Source organism: Aureobasidium pullulans (genome assembly GCF_000721785.1).
Source record: "Aureobasidium pullulans EXF-150 unplaced genomic scaffold scaffold_2, whole genome shotgun sequence".
Classification (NCBI taxonomy): Eukaryota; Fungi; Ascomycota; class Dothideomycetes; order Dothideales; family Saccotheciaceae; genus Aureobasidium; species Aureobasidium pullulans.
This window is the reverse complement of record NW_021941022.1, coordinates 1,555,459-1,570,300: the sequence shown is the minus strand read 5'-3', so window position 1 is coordinate 1,570,300 and position 14,842 is coordinate 1,555,459. Positions and strand designations below refer to the sequence as shown.

The 14,842-nt window shown below is 50.2% G+C and overlaps 9 protein-coding genes across 9 annotated transcripts; 6 read left to right on the top strand and 3 right to left on the bottom strand.

Moving 5' to 3' along the window:
- Positions 1 to 299: 299 nt before the first annotated feature.
- M438DRAFT_311487 (uncharacterized protein) lies at positions 300 to 1,179 on the bottom strand (the record flags this gene model as incomplete). Its single annotated transcript, XM_029902470.1, has 2 exons — positions 701 to 1,179; positions 300 to 565 (listed from the first exon to the last, which is right to left on the bottom strand). Exons 1-2 carry the CDS (start codon positions 1,095 to 1,097, stop codon positions 300 to 302), a joined length of 663 nt encoding a protein of 220 aa, XP_029765000.1. The 5' UTR covers positions 1,098 to 1,179.
- An 86-nt stretch (positions 1,180 to 1,265) lies between these two features.
- Positions 1,266 to 2,410, top strand: M438DRAFT_342359 (uncharacterized protein). The gene has a single exon (XM_029904740.1). It carries the CDS (start codon positions 1,374 to 1,376, stop codon positions 1,983 to 1,985), a length of 612 nt encoding a protein of 203 aa, XP_029764999.1. The 5' UTR covers positions 1,266 to 1,373; the 3' UTR covers positions 1,986 to 2,410.
- A 580-nt stretch (positions 2,411 to 2,990) lies between these two features.
- Positions 2,991 to 3,961, top strand: M438DRAFT_331681 (Aldo/keto reductase; the record flags this gene model as incomplete). Its single annotated transcript, XM_029903425.1, has 3 exons — positions 2,991 to 3,590; positions 3,640 to 3,753; positions 3,809 to 3,961. 3 exons carry the CDS (start codon positions 2,991 to 2,993, stop codon positions 3,959 to 3,961), a joined length of 867 nt encoding a protein of 288 aa, XP_029764998.1.
- A 1,897-nt stretch (positions 3,962 to 5,858) lies between these two features.
- M438DRAFT_264482 (uncharacterized protein) lies at positions 5,859 to 6,781 on the top strand (the record flags this gene model as incomplete). Its single annotated transcript, XM_029899954.1, has 3 exons — positions 5,859 to 6,233; positions 6,287 to 6,431; positions 6,483 to 6,781. Coding segments are annotated over 3 exons (819 nt in total), but the record flags the coding sequence as incomplete, so codon positions are not given.
- A 149-nt stretch (positions 6,782 to 6,930) lies between these two features.
- M438DRAFT_342355 (uncharacterized protein) lies at positions 6,931 to 8,142 on the top strand (the record flags this gene model as incomplete). Its single annotated transcript, XM_029904739.1, has 1 exon — positions 6,931 to 8,142. A coding segment is annotated over exon 1 (1,034 nt), but the record flags the coding sequence as incomplete, so codon positions are not given.
- A 2,107-nt stretch (positions 8,143 to 10,249) lies between these two features.
- M438DRAFT_402616 (uncharacterized protein) lies at positions 10,250 to 11,464 on the bottom strand. Its single transcript, XM_029909605.1, has 3 exons — positions 10,964 to 11,464; positions 10,749 to 10,912; positions 10,250 to 10,709 (listed from the first exon to the last, which is right to left on the bottom strand). Exons 1-3 carry the CDS (start codon positions 11,017 to 11,019, stop codon positions 10,411 to 10,413), a joined length of 519 nt encoding a protein of 172 aa, XP_029764995.1. The 5' UTR covers positions 11,020 to 11,464; the 3' UTR covers positions 10,250 to 10,410.
- Positions 11,465 to 11,554: 90 nt separating this feature from the next.
- Positions 11,555 to 12,686, top strand: M438DRAFT_311477 (adenine phosphoribosyltransferase). The gene is made up of 2 exons (XM_029902469.1): positions 11,555 to 12,228; positions 12,285 to 12,686. The coding sequence occupies exons 1-2, from the start codon at positions 11,622 to 11,624 to the stop codon at positions 12,533 to 12,535; spliced, it is 858 nt and encodes a 285-aa protein (XP_029764994.1). The 5' UTR covers positions 11,555 to 11,621; the 3' UTR covers positions 12,536 to 12,686.
- Positions 12,687 to 13,022: 336 nt separating this feature from the next.
- M438DRAFT_352008 (YjgF-like protein) lies at positions 13,023 to 13,666 on the top strand (the record flags this gene model as incomplete). The annotated part of the gene is made up of 4 exons (XM_029906759.1): positions 13,023 to 13,065; positions 13,123 to 13,136; positions 13,296 to 13,463; positions 13,514 to 13,666. The coding sequence occupies 4 exons, from the start codon at positions 13,023 to 13,025 to the stop codon at positions 13,664 to 13,666; spliced, it is 378 nt and encodes a 125-aa protein (XP_029764993.1).
- A 363-nt stretch (positions 13,667 to 14,029) lies between these two features.
- On the bottom strand, positions 14,030 to 14,230 carry M438DRAFT_265419 (uncharacterized protein; the record flags this gene model as incomplete). Its single annotated transcript, XM_029900024.1, has 1 exon — positions 14,030 to 14,230. A coding segment is annotated over one exon (201 nt), but the record flags the coding sequence as incomplete, so codon positions are not given.
- Between the last annotated feature and the right edge of the window lie 612 nt (positions 14,231 to 14,842).

The following is a 14,842-nucleotide window of genomic DNA, read 5'->3' as shown; positions in this document are numbered from 1 at the left end:
AGCTCGTGTATAGACTTTGGAACGCTGGGTGGCCTGCATCTGCATCTTCTCTGTGCGACCTGCCCTGTTGTCCTTGACTCGTTTAGAATTGGGACTGGCAGCGAAGCAGCCATGCATCGGAAGACTAAGCTCTACAGAACGAGGCTGAGGTCTGAGGTGTTTCGCGACCATGCTCTTGGAATGGCGCCGTGAGGAGATGTACTGCTTTCCTTTGCGCTTCCGATGGCTGGAGGGTATCTCGTGGCGGCTCGGCGGGAGCATCAAGTATCTTATGAGATGTCTGAAGAACAGCGAGTTGTTCAGACAGGCGAGGCCAGAACCTTCCTCTGAACCTCCTCTCTCGCGCCAAAGAACTGCCTGCGTACAAACTCAACATAGCCGACGCGTCTTCCTCTGGCTACGCTGAGAAGGTCTTGCATGAGGCCAAAGGCAAGACCAAACTTCAAGCCCATGGTAGCCGTTCTGGCAGCGGTCTGGACAGGAAAGCGATTCCATGCGCTGAAGCCACCAGCAGTTCCCAGAGCAGCAACGACAGTGCTCATGAAGTCCCTTTGTACCCACACACCTCGTTCATTATGCAGGTGTCCCAGGCCCAGAGCTTGTTCGGCCGGTGTTTCGTATACGTCGTCTCCCATCAATCTCCTTTGCCTTTCTTCCCTCCTCCTCTCCTTGAAGCCAACCAAATTCCTCACAACAGCACCTCTGAACCTGTCGACAGCCTCCTCGAAGACGAAGAAGATTGCGGTCCAGAAAGACAGCCTTCCACCCATCTTGAAACCTTCTTTGATGCCGCCCAGCATGATGTGATAGTTTTTTGACTTGTGGTAAAGGTACCAGCCGACTTGCGATGAGGGTAGACGGTGGGCATTTTCGGCGCGGAAACGGAGACCAGCTATTTGACCGCCATGAGTCAGACCGAGACCAAAGCCAGCGCAAGAGGCCAGAATTGTGGTGAGAGGTAGGCGCCAATTGAAGCGGATGCTTAGACGGTCATTGGCGGGTGGTCGCGTTGATGCTGGAGCAGCGGTTGTGGGTTCTTCTGGTATTGAGGGAGTCGGCACTGCCGTATTGAGAGCAGCTTCCCTTTCCGCTGTCATGATTGCAGGAATGTGTGACGGGTGTTTATTGGATGGTCGCAACGAGGAAGCAGCTCTCGGAGGTGAATTGAACTCGCCGCAACTCTCGATCGGTTAAACTTTCCCCGCCTGTTCAAACGCGAGCTCTCTGGATGCGCGCCTTCCACTTTCAATCGCATTCCTGTCTTCACCCTTGCCACTGTCTTTCACCCTAGCGCATTGTCGTGTCTGCAACCTTTTTATCAGAATCGCATCTTGCCTTCCGTCAACAGTTTCACTCTTCTATCCGCCCACGAGATGCCCGTCACGGATCCCACGCCCGATGTCTGGACCATCAAGTTCAAGAACGCCCGCACAACCGTCGTCCTACACGTCTATCAACTCCAAACACTCTCAAGCCTCAAAGTCGAACTTCTCCATGCTCTGAACTCGGCATATCCCTCCGGCGAGCTGAATGGCATGACACTGCCCGAATCACCAGACGACATTGAACTGGCCAAACCGCGCGACTTCTCAAACGTCGAGTCTGGAGCATGGCAAAGCATTGAGCCCGATGCTCAGGATGACTTCGACGCAGACATGTTCAATGCTGGCGGTGACGTCACCCCCAAGGGCAAAGGAAAGGGAAAAGCAAAGGCAAAAGGCGCCGGTCACAAGGATAGCCCATTGGGTGCTGGTTTGAAGGACATGTGTGCTGTGGCCTTCAGATTCAAGGGTCAGAAGCAAGCCCCTAGACCTGTGGACGACGATTTTGATGAGGGTCTTGGCCTGGAAGATGATGTTCTGCCTGATGCAGATGGCTGGAACGTCGAGCTGCCCAAATTTGAGGATGTCTACGGTCTCAACGATTTGGTGCCTGATGATCAACTCACTACTCCTAAGGCCAACAAGTTTGCATGGGACGTTTGATCCGCTGCAAGTCCGACTCTGACGAGCGACATCACGCATTCACGCCTGCCGTCACCTTCATTGCTCAAAACTTGGTCGCTCCGCGCCCATTTCATCGCTATATGACGAGCTCATCACATCGCTGGTGCCATACCATATGGAGATTATTCTGTCAAAGACCACGATATATACGAGTACCGCTTACTCAAAATCTCTCGTCGAGAAAGTGGTCTTTTCGCGTCTCACGGACGCAGCATTAGCCACCGCCGTGAGCAACGAAGATGAAGCCCTTGGGCAGGGGACAGAGGTCAATTCTTTGATTGGGCCTACATGAAAAAAGCATGACGCTACCTACGAATTGCGACGAGACGAAATAGCTAAAGTCATGTTCACCATAGCGATAATGAAGCAATGAACAAAGTACACAATCTTGAAAGCATGCTCCCATACCTCCTCGTGTGCTGAATGTTGTTGTCACATCAACTCTCTTGCCGCAGCGATGTACATTAAAACACCTGTAGTAATGCACAATGTTTTTGAAATCCAGAGCTGGATCCAGAGAGAGAGCTCCTGGGTGCCGCTCTCTGTGGACGAAGCAGTCCTACTCAAAATCACTGTGCATTTCTACAGCTCCACGCGTGACAAAGTTTAGCACTCGGGGAGGGAATGACGCGGTTTCTCGCGGACCAAACCCCTGACTGTTCACCCATCTCACATCCAATTCTTGCAATGTCCCATGTCATCACTTCGCTCAGAGTGCGAGCCACCGGTATACTGTGTGCGGCTCTCGAGATGTCACCCAAAAGTTAATCACTGCCTCCACGAAACTCTCCCCACCTTTGAGGGTCAACCGCATGACGTAACGACCAGCTTACTTTCGTATCTCCAACTGCCGATGAACAGAACTTCTGATTTCTATCAAAAAGCCAAACCATGTTCATACAGGCAAGAACACGCGTAAATCAACTCCTACATCATTTCACCAGCTCAACAGCATCGAGAAACTTCTCGTCGTCAACTCTCACCATGGGCAAATTCGATATCAACTCGACCGTTCGCATGAATTCGGGTTACGATATTCCATTGCTCGGATATGGAGTTTATCAGACTCCTATGGATGTCGCGGAAGAGGTTACTGCTCATGCGGTAAAGTCTGGCTATCGTCATGCGGATTCAGCTGCTGCGTATCGCAACGAACAACCCACTGCTGCTGGACTACTCAAAGCCGGTCTCCCTCGTTCCGAGCTCTTTTTTACGTCAAAAGTGCCACCGAAAGCTATCAACTATGATGCTGCTAAGGCCGTTGTGGATGAGAGTTTGAAGTTGGCTGGATTGGAGTATATTGATCTGTATCTGCTTCATGCGCCATATGGTGGTAAGGAGAATAGATTGGGTGCTTGGAAGGCTTTGGTTGAGGCTGTGGAGGCGGGTAAGGTGAGGAGTATTGGTGTCAGCAATTATGGCGTCCATCATCTCGAAGAACTTGAGGAGTGGATCAAGCAGACTGAGGAGAAAGAAGGCAAGGGTAAAGGTGGTGTGTTGAGTGTCAATCAGGTTGAGCTGCATCCTTGGTTGGCAAGAGATGACATCGTTCAATGGTGCACAAAAAGAGGAGTTGTCATGGAGGTATGGCATTCTTGTGTTTCCCATCCCGATGCTCCACTAACCTTTCCAGGCATACTGTCCTCTTGTCCGCGCGACCAAGATCGATGACCCTTTGCTCACTCCTCTGGCCAAGAAGTACAACAAGACAACCTCCCAGATCCTACTCCGCTGGGGTCTCCAGAAGGTAACTCCACCCGCATACTTTAGTTTTCCGCTTCATTCCTAACGAGACATGACAGAACTTTGTTATCCTACCGAAGTCGGTTACACTTTCTCGCATTGAAGAGAACAGAGACATCTACGACTTTGAGCTTTCGGATGAGGACATGCAAACTTTGAGTACGGACAAGTACGAGCCTTGCGCTTGGGATCCTACTACCAGTAAAGATTAGATGCTATTCTAAGCGGCCAGAAAGATGTGCTAGAATCTGTCACATACAGCCATCTCCCACGACCACACCTCATGGTATTCGGCCTGCAGAGCTGCACAGTTGTTGAAATTAGGAGAGTTGTCCGCCGAGAAGCATCAACTGACCACACTCTCAATAGCCACATTCCCCACGTGGAAGGGATTGTGCATTTCTGCAGCTAGAAGCGTGATCACGTTTAGTATATGCGGCAGGAGCACGTTGAGGCGAGTGTGTCATCAATATAATGCCATAAAATCATGCTTTCGGGATGACCCTGTCCTCCGTCCATGCCATCTTTGCTTCGGTTATAACGTTTGGTTGCCGGGTGAAATGGTCAACCTTTGCGATCGCTTAGGACAGCAAATTCCTAAGATCACTCATCTGCAGATCATAAGGCTGTGTGAGATTTCGTAGGGTGAGACAAACCATGTGGTTGTCCCGGCATCGCTTCGCCCAATCGGCACTCCCACGACTCGACCTCCACTTTCAGCTACAAAAGGAGACACAACAGCTTCTCCTGGTTCTAGCTAGATCACGAGGCCTTCCAGAAGCTGACCGATTGACTGGCAGCTGGAATACACGAGATGAATTGTCTCGGTGAGGACGACGAGAACCAGGGTCCAGAAGTCGGGTTGGCCGGCAGAAATGGGGAAGGAAAAAGCCACACAGCAACGTCCATCACAACCTCTGTCACTCTCATCCTTCATCATCTCCTCGTCAGCAACAACAATCCTTCTTTGAACGTGTCTCACCTTGGACCTACCATTTATGGCATCGCTTGTAGGGTTGAACGTACTGAATGAGGACTCGCGCCCAGTATAGGATCGACGCCACGCGAAAGCAGTTGTAGAACGGTGATAACGGCTGGTCTATCGATTGTTCTCTCCGCCGCCATCCAAAGTCCATTTTTGGTGGCTATTGAATGCTCGCGCACTTCGGTGAGTATCATCATCGGCCACTGACTATAGCATCGCCATGAACTCCCATACGAATGTCCGCAACTCTATATCATCAATCATGCACGCCTTCTTGGGCACTGCCGTAGACACGCGCATATCTTCGGGCAGATACTATCCCCACCCGGTGCAACGTTGCGGGCAAGACCGACTCGGTCGCAACTGCTATCTATACCTCTCTGGGTGCAAACTCGTCTAGAAGCCCCACCATCTACTCAAATCTCTGATGGCAAACCTCGGACATAATATTTTAACATCTATGATCGTCATACACTTGAACATGAACTTCCCTTGTCATTCCAAACCGAATAGCGAGTCTGCTGGCACGATCACTTTTCACTCACAAGCTCGAGTATACCTTCTTACAATTTTGCTTTCACCGTCTAGCGAACGATAAGTCCCAGGATAAACAACAAGGCTCGTGGACCGTTATGGAGACGCCACAACATCGAAGACGTATGTAGATCAGCTACACAGCTCTCCGGAACATCTGAAACAATTGATGTAAAGTCGTAGCGTCTAGACGTTGAAGGTGGGGACAATTGTAGAAGAACCGTTAACCAATCTTCGTTTTTCTGTTTTCATACTTGTAGCTCGCTGATCCTCCATCTGGTGATCTCTCTGGTCCTTTGATTCTCAACTCTTGAACGAACATACAGCAATACACCTCTTTAATACTATTTTGTAAAGTGTACCTTCAACAACACTCATACTTGAATACGACACACAACAAAAGTACAAAACATCTAACCAGACTACTGTGGAACGCTTTGGTACATCACTGATCTACACGCCTACCACTGGGATATACACCTCCTCAACTTTGACCAACCAACGGGGAACGACCTAGGGTCGAAACAAATATACACATCATGCCTGCAATCAACTTCTCAAAACTAGCTCGGAGGGATCTCATGCAGGAGATGGTATCACAAGACGACAATGCCTGGACGATACTTGCAATTACAGGATCCTGGTGCTTCCTTGCGCTCATAGTGGTGGTGATGAGAGTATACACACGACTAGTCATGGTCAGATATCTGGGCTGGGACGACATTGCTGCAGTAGTGACTATGGTCTTTGGTGTTGTGGTTTGGGGCTGCTTCATCGGCGAGGCAAATTGGGCATTAGGAAAGCACGTGTCAGCGATCACACCGGATATGCTACACCACTACAGCCGATGGCAGTTTGCACATGGTATGCTCATGGTCTGGGCATTGCACGGAATGAAGATTGCATTCGCGATCTTCTTGCTCAGACTCAGCAATGGCAAGATTTTCCGAAGGACACTGTTCGTCGTCATGTGTAAGTTCTGAGGCGTCTCGAGTTACATCGGAGACATTGCTAATAGTCGATAGTCTTCATGACTGTTTACACGACTGTCTCGTGGCTCACAATCCTTCTTGGCTGTGCCCCGATCTCTGCAAATTGGAATGGAAGAAACGGGAAATGCATCCCATTAAACGCATTCAAGGGCTTGGGCATAACCTACAGCAGTGAGTACAATCTTGAATCGTTCGAGTCGCCAACACTAACATATTTTTCAGTTCTAGGCATGCTCACAGATGCAACTTTGGCATTGATTCCTGTCCCTGTTATCTCAAGCATGCAGCTTAACTTGCGCACGAAAGTGTGCTTGCTTCTCGCCTTTGGCATGGGACTCGCCACGGTTGCATGTGGCGCAGTCAAGACATACCACCTTTACTATTACTTTGAAGACCCCGACCGTCTTTACTACAACAGCTACTTCGTGTGGGGTGCTCTTGAGCTTTACGTCGGCATCATCGCTGCATGCTTGGTCAGCTTGAAGCCCCTCATTGCCTCCCTCCTCGACAAAGCAAAGTCGACACTCGTCACTTCCGCAGCAATTGCAAAGTCATTGCACCACGGAACACCTCGACCAATCTCCCCGCATCAACACTCGCCCAAGTTCGACGAAAAGGATGAACAGCGACAACAATTCAACACCTTCAACACTCAAAACTTCCCCCGCATCGAGATCTGCAGCGTCAGCGACTATGAGATGCCAGATCTGCCAATCGTTGTTGAGCAGCCCAAAGTCTTCAGAGTCGAGTTGGAAGCCGAAGACTTCCCAACTCCCCTCTCGTCAAACCCCATCATTGCATCGCCTCCAAAGTCTAAGCGCAAGCACCGACCAGCGCCATTGAACAGAGAAGCCTACAGCCGCCGAAACACCCTCGAGCTGCCTTGCATGGGAGGTGTATTGACCTCACCTTCACCAACGTACCTACCCTCCGCCATCGATCTCGATTTCCTCGACCTGATCAAGGGGAGAGACCCTGAAACACTTCAGCAACAACAGCCAATGGAAGAGCAGTTAGCAGCCAGCAGATTTTCCGCATCGACAACATCAGGCATAGACTCACCTGCCACGATGACTAGAGACAGCACAGCACGCAGCTCCATCTCCGTACCAAACATCTGCGGCCTCCTCACCTCTCCATCACCAACCTTCCTTCCATCGCCCTCAGACGGTGATCTCGACTTCTTCAGTCTGATCCGCTGCCGTGACCCCGAAGTCATTGCAGCCGGCAAAGTCTCCTCCTCTCGCCGCACGACCATCATCTCCATTCCCGAAGAGTACGCCCCAGCTTTCCCCGTCTCTCGCCGCGCAACTCTAGCACACGCTCGCTATCAATCTATTGATTTCAGCTGCGAGCCCGTCACAGCCACATCGCAAAAAGTACAACGCGTTGGAGCCGGCGGAGTCCGACGAAGACCTAGTATGGCACCTTCTGCCAAATCTACAACCTCTGCTTTCCTCTGCCCGCCCATCCATGGAGAGGACTTTAGAGAAAGCCAAATGTTCTTCCATGTCATGAGTTCAGGGCAATTCAGAAGTACTGCCGAGACAGCAGCAAAGCAACTCGAGGCTGATGAATTGCCTTTGAGCCCCCTGTCTTTGGACCCTACACAAGAGATGGTCCTTAGAGAACAACATGGATATGTCGGTTTCAGCCCTGTTTTTGACGGCGGTGACGATTTGGCATCTCGTGAAAGAGTCGACTCTTCTCATGCCGCGCTGAAGAAGGATGAGTAGAACAGCTCCTTTCTCCATTTTTGTCTCTTTGCATAGCCCTGGCGTTTCATCTTGGTTCAGCATTACAGCATCAGCATTTGCATCAGCGTGTCCACAGAATACTTTCTTCTCTCTGTTTCGACTAGATATTCATTCTTAAGCCATCTTCATGGTCACTACATAATTCATAAATCTTTATCACTTCTTACCAACGAACGCATTCCTCTTGAAACAAAACTACGATCTTTGATCATAACATCCAACCTCGCTTTGTCATGTGAGAACTAGTGATTGAAGTTTCACAGCCTTCCACTACGTAGCCATGAGGTATAAGTTCTCCCCTCCTTTCCTCCCCAGACAGACAACATACAACAAGATCCCTGTCCATGGGTCGACTCCTACAGACCCTATCAGAGAAGATCGTTGGCTGCCTGCCCGGTTGAAGTACGGTGACATGGCGTACATGGATGAACGGGTTACCATCGGGTCAGTGAGTAGTAGCCCTCTTCTCGAGACGATGTGGTGCGAAGTCAGGGTTACTGAAAGAACGCAGAGGGTTGGTCACGGAGAGGTGCTTGCGTAGGAGAGAGAGAAAGCCATTAAAGATGTAACTTTGAAGACATGTTCTATTGCCCTGTGTCGTGTACGAGTCGCCTCACTTATATGCCAGACTCCAGGATGCTCATGAGACCTTGCCAACTCCATCAACTCCATTAGCGTCGTTGGATGAGATGCGAATGGTCAGATCACAGTGTCGCCAAAGGTGGGTTTGAGATCATCTTTCTTGACGATCCACCGAGACCAGTGTAAATTATGCTCGTGGAGATTGATTCATCTTGCTCATCTGAAAGAAAAAAACTCACCCGATCGTAGAGGAGTCTCCGAAAGATCTCTAATCCAGCTCACTGATACCAGCATCAAGCGAGAAGCGTCCAAGTTAAAACATTATGGACCAAAAAGAAAGTTTTCCCATCAGAAAATCCGAATCTGCGATCCGATAAAAAAGCGATCATCTTCGACACCACAAGATACAGATGGATAGCAATAAACATCGCAAGCCCGACTATATAAACCACTTCAACCTGAAGCTCAAACGATCACACACCGATCCCAGTCCTACTCAGACGGCACTGAACAGCGAGCACCTCAATGGCAGCGTGAGGGCCGAGCGATATCGATGCCGTCCGGTCGATCGCTATACGAGGTCGTCGACGCTTATTTTCATGCTCTTCACTCTTGCGAGCGTGTTCTCCGTCTTTGATGCACGCTGCATGCCGACCAGTTTACCTCGCCCCTTGCGGGCGGTCTGTGAGATCTCGTGTCAACTTTGCTCTAGAGGCGATTAATATTCTGCTCTTTTCCTTCGTGAGCATGTTCTCCGTCTTTGATACACGCTGCATGCCGTCAAGTTTGCCTGGCCACTTACTACCGATCTATGAGATCTGATAAAACCATAGCGCGTCCACGAACGTAAATCAGCTTTACTCCAGGGGCGATTGACATGTTCGCTTTCGTGAAGGTGATATCCTTGTCTTTGGCACTTACTGCATGCCGTCAAACTGTGCCACGACTCCCTACCAGTCCATGAGACATCGCAGGTCTATAGTACGCTCGTGAACCCGAGGCAAGAGAACGGAAATATGCCCAAACGTATCACTGTTGGGTTTGATGATTGTACAAAGCAGGAGAAAGGGGTTAGAGTACACGTCAGTTACGAAGCAACTGCAAGCTAGCAAGAAAGAAGTTTGACTGTTTGATACACTTTCGAAGGCGCCGAGATGACCGAAACCTCGGAAGAAATACCTCGCCATAGCGTCGCGAATGCGAGAGCTAGGTTATTGCAACCTCCCCGTGTGCTAATGTGCTAATGTTGTCACATTAACTCTCTCGCCGTAGCGATACACGTTGAAACACCTGTCCGGATGCACGATCATTTTGATTAGAACTGCTTCGTCCACAGAGGGCAACTCTTTAAAGCTCTCTCCTTGGACCTAGCTTCGATTTCAAAAATCATTGTGCATTTCCACAGCTTTATGCGTGACAAAAAACTTCAGCACATAGAGAGGAATGATATGTCCAGTACTCCACATGCGGCAAAACTTGGGTTGCCAATAGCGACTTTCGGGCGATAGGCGCAAGGGAAAAGAGAAGCAGCATCTTGTTGTTTGAAGATGGAAAAGGTTTGTCGCAAGCATAAAGCCTGCATGCGAGAATTCGAGACGCTTGAGGTTACAAGGCCTTTGCTTGTAGTGGCTGGAGGCTTTACTGATATGTGTGTATTACATGACAGCTTGTGCTTCAAGAAAGGACTGGAGAAAGAAAGAGAGGTAGTTCGTAGACGTGAATCGGATATCTCCCTGAGAACGTAAGTCGCAAATGCTGCCATAAAAGGGCATGGTGTTGGGGTCAGTATGATCATCCATCAAGAGCGGCCGTTACGTGCAATCCCTCACCAGGCACGATAGCGCCAGACACAATTCCTGACTGCACGGGAGTTCGGAGATCTGTGCACTCCAAGATTGGCTACCTCGTGCGAGTACACTGGACGTGCATCCGTTTCTCAGAAGCAGGATGCCTTTTCCACAGCCGCACAGCATCGCTGGCGAAGAAGAGAGCCGAGTACCACGGTGATACGCTGATTTGACTGCCTTTGCGGAGTCATCTCCATTGTGCAGTTCGAGATGTGGTAGCCACTTGATCGGATGCGCTGGACACATAAAACGTCTCGTGGAATCTGTATCACATAATCAGCAAAAATCATGGTCAGACGTACATTGACCTGTTAGTTTCTCGAATCCCCACGGAGTCGGGGTAGTCATGTAGGGTTCCGGTCGCGAGTAAAAGAATACGAAGGTAGGCGCCCATGATGGTGCAGCAGATGGCGGGGCACTGTGCCACTGGAGGTGGACATCGGTCCAGGTCGAGGCGACGCAATCACTATCAGAAGCAGTAGATAATATTATGGACATCCAGCACATTGCATCGTACATGTACTTGAAGAAGAAATGGTACGAGACAAGATTGGATGAGAAGGGCAGATTCATGGCAGAAAATTAGATCTGTAGGGTAGACGGATAACCGAGATGGTGGAGTACGGCAAGTCGCGACAAGAAAAGATATCGGAAGTTGCGGTAGTGAGACAGGTGGACGATCATGGGCGGCTGGCGGGAGTTAGATTGAGAGGAGTTCGGCATGTTACACTTGTTGGGAGAGTGTTGAAGACGTCTAGCATGGGATTGAGCGAGTCGGAGTGGAGTGACGATTCACATGGGGGTTGGCGACTACTGCAAGCCACTTGAGTGGTGGAGAGATGGCTATCGACGTGACATCCAAAAGCGTTCAGATGGTGCAAGAAGGTGTATCATCGAGCATTGGAAGGTCGCAGTGTGAAGAAGGGACAGCGACATAATTCGTCGGGGAAAGCGTGGCTGATGTAGAAGTGGAAGGAGGTCGGAGAGGTGTTTGCATTGCATGGCTTGGGGCTTCGGGAGAGGTTGCGGGAGAGCGGGACGGTGCATGAAATTTCGAGTGGTGCGTGCATATTCAATTGTGCTCTATCACCACTTTTCCATTCTCTCTCACCGCCGCGCGTAGAAGCAGAAGTCATTGCCTTTTAACTGCACCCCTCCCCGTACCCTCGCCCAACATGTCAGCAAAGCCCGTTTCTTTCGACTCACACCCGCCTCACGGCCACCCTGAGAACCAGGGCCCCAGCACTCAGAACGTCGACCGCGCATCCACTGCCTCGCACCCTCCCTCGACCAAGCCCGACCCCACCACGACGGACTCCCACCCCAAGCTGAACCCTCATGGCGCCAAAGGAAGCCAGCCCTCCTCCTCTTCCTCCGGTCCCGCCGAACTCTCCGATCTTAAAGTAAGACTGAGAAATGCTTTGCGACAATACCCCGACTTCCCCAGCAAGGGCATCCTTTTCGAGGATATCATGCCCATCTTCTCCTCGCCTCAGCTCCACTCCGACCTCATCAAAGCTCTCGAGCTTGAGGTCCGCGCAAAGTTCGACAAGGTCCCCGACGTCATTGTCGGTCTTGAGTCTCGTGGTTTCCTGTTCGGTCCCTCGCTCGCTCTGCGTCTGAACGCTGGCTTCGTTCCTGTCAGAAAGCAGGGCAAGCTTCCCGGCAAGCTCGAGACTGAGGGCTACGAGAAGGAGTACGGTACCGATTTCTTCCAGATCCAGAGCGACGCCATCAAGAAGGGCCAGACCGTTCTTGTCGTCGACGACATCATGGCCACTGGTATGTTATGCCGTTCGTAAGCTCCAATGCTCGTTCACAAGCTAACACATTCATAGGTGGCTCTGCAATCGCTGGTGGAAACCTCGTCAAGAAGATCGGTGGTGACATCATCGGCTACCTCTTCTTGATGGAGCTCGAGTTCTTGCACGGAAGAGACAAGCTTGACGCACCCGTCGTCACTCTGCTCAGCGGCCAGGATGCCGAGAGTCGCGAGAAGGAGTTGCCTCTTGGCCAGACCAAGGAGTCTGCTGAGGATGTCAAGAGCGTACAAGACGCCGGTGGTGCTGCCGCTAGCAAGCAGCCCTAGAAAGATTTGGACACGTCCATCAACATATCTGTCATTTGATTCTGGAAGTGTAGGTAGGTAGATTGCCTCAGCCTGGTCAGTCGCGCATGGAGAGTTTCTCGATACCCAAAAGCATTATATATATGGAGCCGTACAGTAACGTCTTATGCATACTTTGTTCTCCTTTCAATTCATGTTTAGACCAGACCGTATGCGACATCTAAATTGATAGAACATTACCAGAAGCAGTTTATCTTCTGATCTCACCTTTGTAAATATTGAGCCGCCCGAGATCGGCCAGCATGCCCCACCAAAGACCCCTCCTTCAAAAGAAGCCCAGGGAAGCTCAGACCCAAATCGTCCATACAGACCGATGTCACGGTTCAACGCTATGCTTCTTCTTCGTCGTTCACTCTTGCAAACTCCCAAGTTCATTCCTCGTATCTTTACTTCAACATCTCTTCTCAAGCCTTCTCCTATCAACTCTTTCCACACAACAACTATCAACATGTCGGAAATGAAGAAGATCTTTACCTCCAACTCCATGGCTCGTGAGTAAACAGATGACAGTTTGCATGATGAGATTGATTTACTGATAATCGTAATAGCTGTCGGCCCTTACGTATGTGCATTCCCTGGACCTCTCCTTGTTCTCGAGCTTCTTCACTTCTACACGATCTGATAAATCTGTCGACATTCCGCTGTCAACACTTCAGTCATGACGAAGACAGCACTCAGCTTTCAGAGACCACATCAGAGAATCTTCTAACATCCTACACAGAGCCAAGCAGTCCAGGTCGGCCAGCACATCTTCGTCTCCGGTCAGATCCCCGCCGACAAGAACGGCAACTTGGTCGAGGGCAGCATCGCCGACAAGACCAAGGCATCATGCGAGGGCATGAAGGCTATCCTCGAAGAGGCCGGCAGCAGCATCAGCAAGGTCATCAAGGTAAATTACTTTCACTCCGCCTAGTCCGTACGATTTCTGACAAGTTGCAGACCACCGTCTTCCTTACCGACATGAAGGACTTTGCCGAGATGAACGGCATGTACGAGCAGTACTTCTCACACAAGCCTGCTCGCAGCTGTGTTGCCGTCAAGGAGCTTCCCAAGGGCGTTCCCGTCGAGATTGAGGCTATTGCTCTCTCGTAAGATGTGGTAAGATGATCTCATCGGCTATGTATACCCAAATAGGAAGTCGAATGCATCCTCACGTCCAAAAGCTTCGTCCTGTCTGAAAGTCCATTCGGTCAACATTAAGCATGGAATTTGAGGTTCGGAAATGGAGTCTTGATTGCACAGAGAGTTTCATGAGATGCGTGGTGGTTCAAGGAATGGACTGCGACTGTCAATCAGCTGAAGCTCTCAACCCTCCTGCCAATGCTTCCAAAATAATGCGATCCCAAGACGTACGTGATGACCTCCAAACTATACCTCAACTCGCGTCTTCAATTGCACTAGCCATCCTCACTCTCAGTGATCAGCAAGGACTGAGCATCACAGACGACCATCCTTCTAAGTGTCAAACTGCCACTTCTGCAAACCACCCTTATGACCCTCCTTGGGCGCTGAGCTCCTCACCGCAGGCTTGAATACCGCAGTCTTCGAGTACTCCTGAGCCAATTTTGCACACTCCTTCTTGTGAACCTTGTAGTGTGCTTTTGTGCACTCTCTAGAGCAATAGTGGACGGATTTGCAAGTCGTGCAGGCCTTGAGGGGTTTCTCTTCTGGGTCTTCTTCTGGCTTGCCGCATTGCGCGCAGGTTTTTACTGCGGGTTGTTGTTGTGATGAGGATTCTGAAAGAAAGATTAGGTAGTGTTCTGATGGTATTCGGTGGGTTTGGTTGGAGGTTTAGAAGTTTTTTTCTTTCGCTTACCTGAGGTGGTGGGTTGAGCACTCGAGGAGCTGCTTGCCTCGGGTTGGTCTTGAGATTGTGATGCAGACATCTTGACGGTCTGGTGTGATTTGCGAGTGTCTGTTATGTGAATATCGAGGCGATATCGATGTGTTAAAATGGATGTTTGATACTCCTAGAACAAGACGAGAGCCGGATGTTGATAGAGAACAGAGATGGCTTCGTAGAGAACGAAAGTTTCGCGTTTGCTCGACTCTGTTCGCAACGGCTCTGTCTTTCTGTCACTTTGGGAAGGCACATCAAGTCTCAAGTCACTTTGACATCGCTTCGGCGCCGGAGGTTTCCCCTGTAGTGAGTATGGTAGATACAACATTCGAGCGATTCGTGTCAGGCCAACTCTCTCAAGGCTGTATATCTGAATTAGATTGATGCTGCATCGCTATGCGCTAAACTGTGTCCCGCGTATAGCTGTA

Coding starts and splice junctions, on each gene's coding strand:
- M438DRAFT_342359 (XM_029904740.1), top strand. CDS start 1,374: ATGCCCGTCACGGATCCCACGCCCGATGTCTGGACCATCAAGTTCAAG.
- M438DRAFT_402616 (XM_029909605.1), bottom strand. CDS start 11,019: ATGAATCTGCCCTTCTCATCCAATCTTGTCTCGTACCATTTCTTCTTC. Junction 10,913..10,963: donor CATTTCTTCTTCAAGTACAT/GTACGATGCAAT, acceptor TGCTTCTGATAG/TGATTGCGTCGCCTCGACCT. Junction 10,710..10,748: donor CGAGAAACTAACAGGTCAAT/GTACGTCTGACC, acceptor TATGTGATACAG/ATTCCACGAGACGTTTTATG.
- M438DRAFT_311477 (XM_029902469.1), top strand. CDS start 11,622: ATGTCAGCAAAGCCCGTTTCTTTCGACTCACACCCGCCTCACGGCCAC. Junction 12,229..12,284: donor CGACGACATCATGGCCACTG/GTATGTTATGCC, acceptor ACACATTCATAG/GTGGCTCTGCAATCGCTGGT.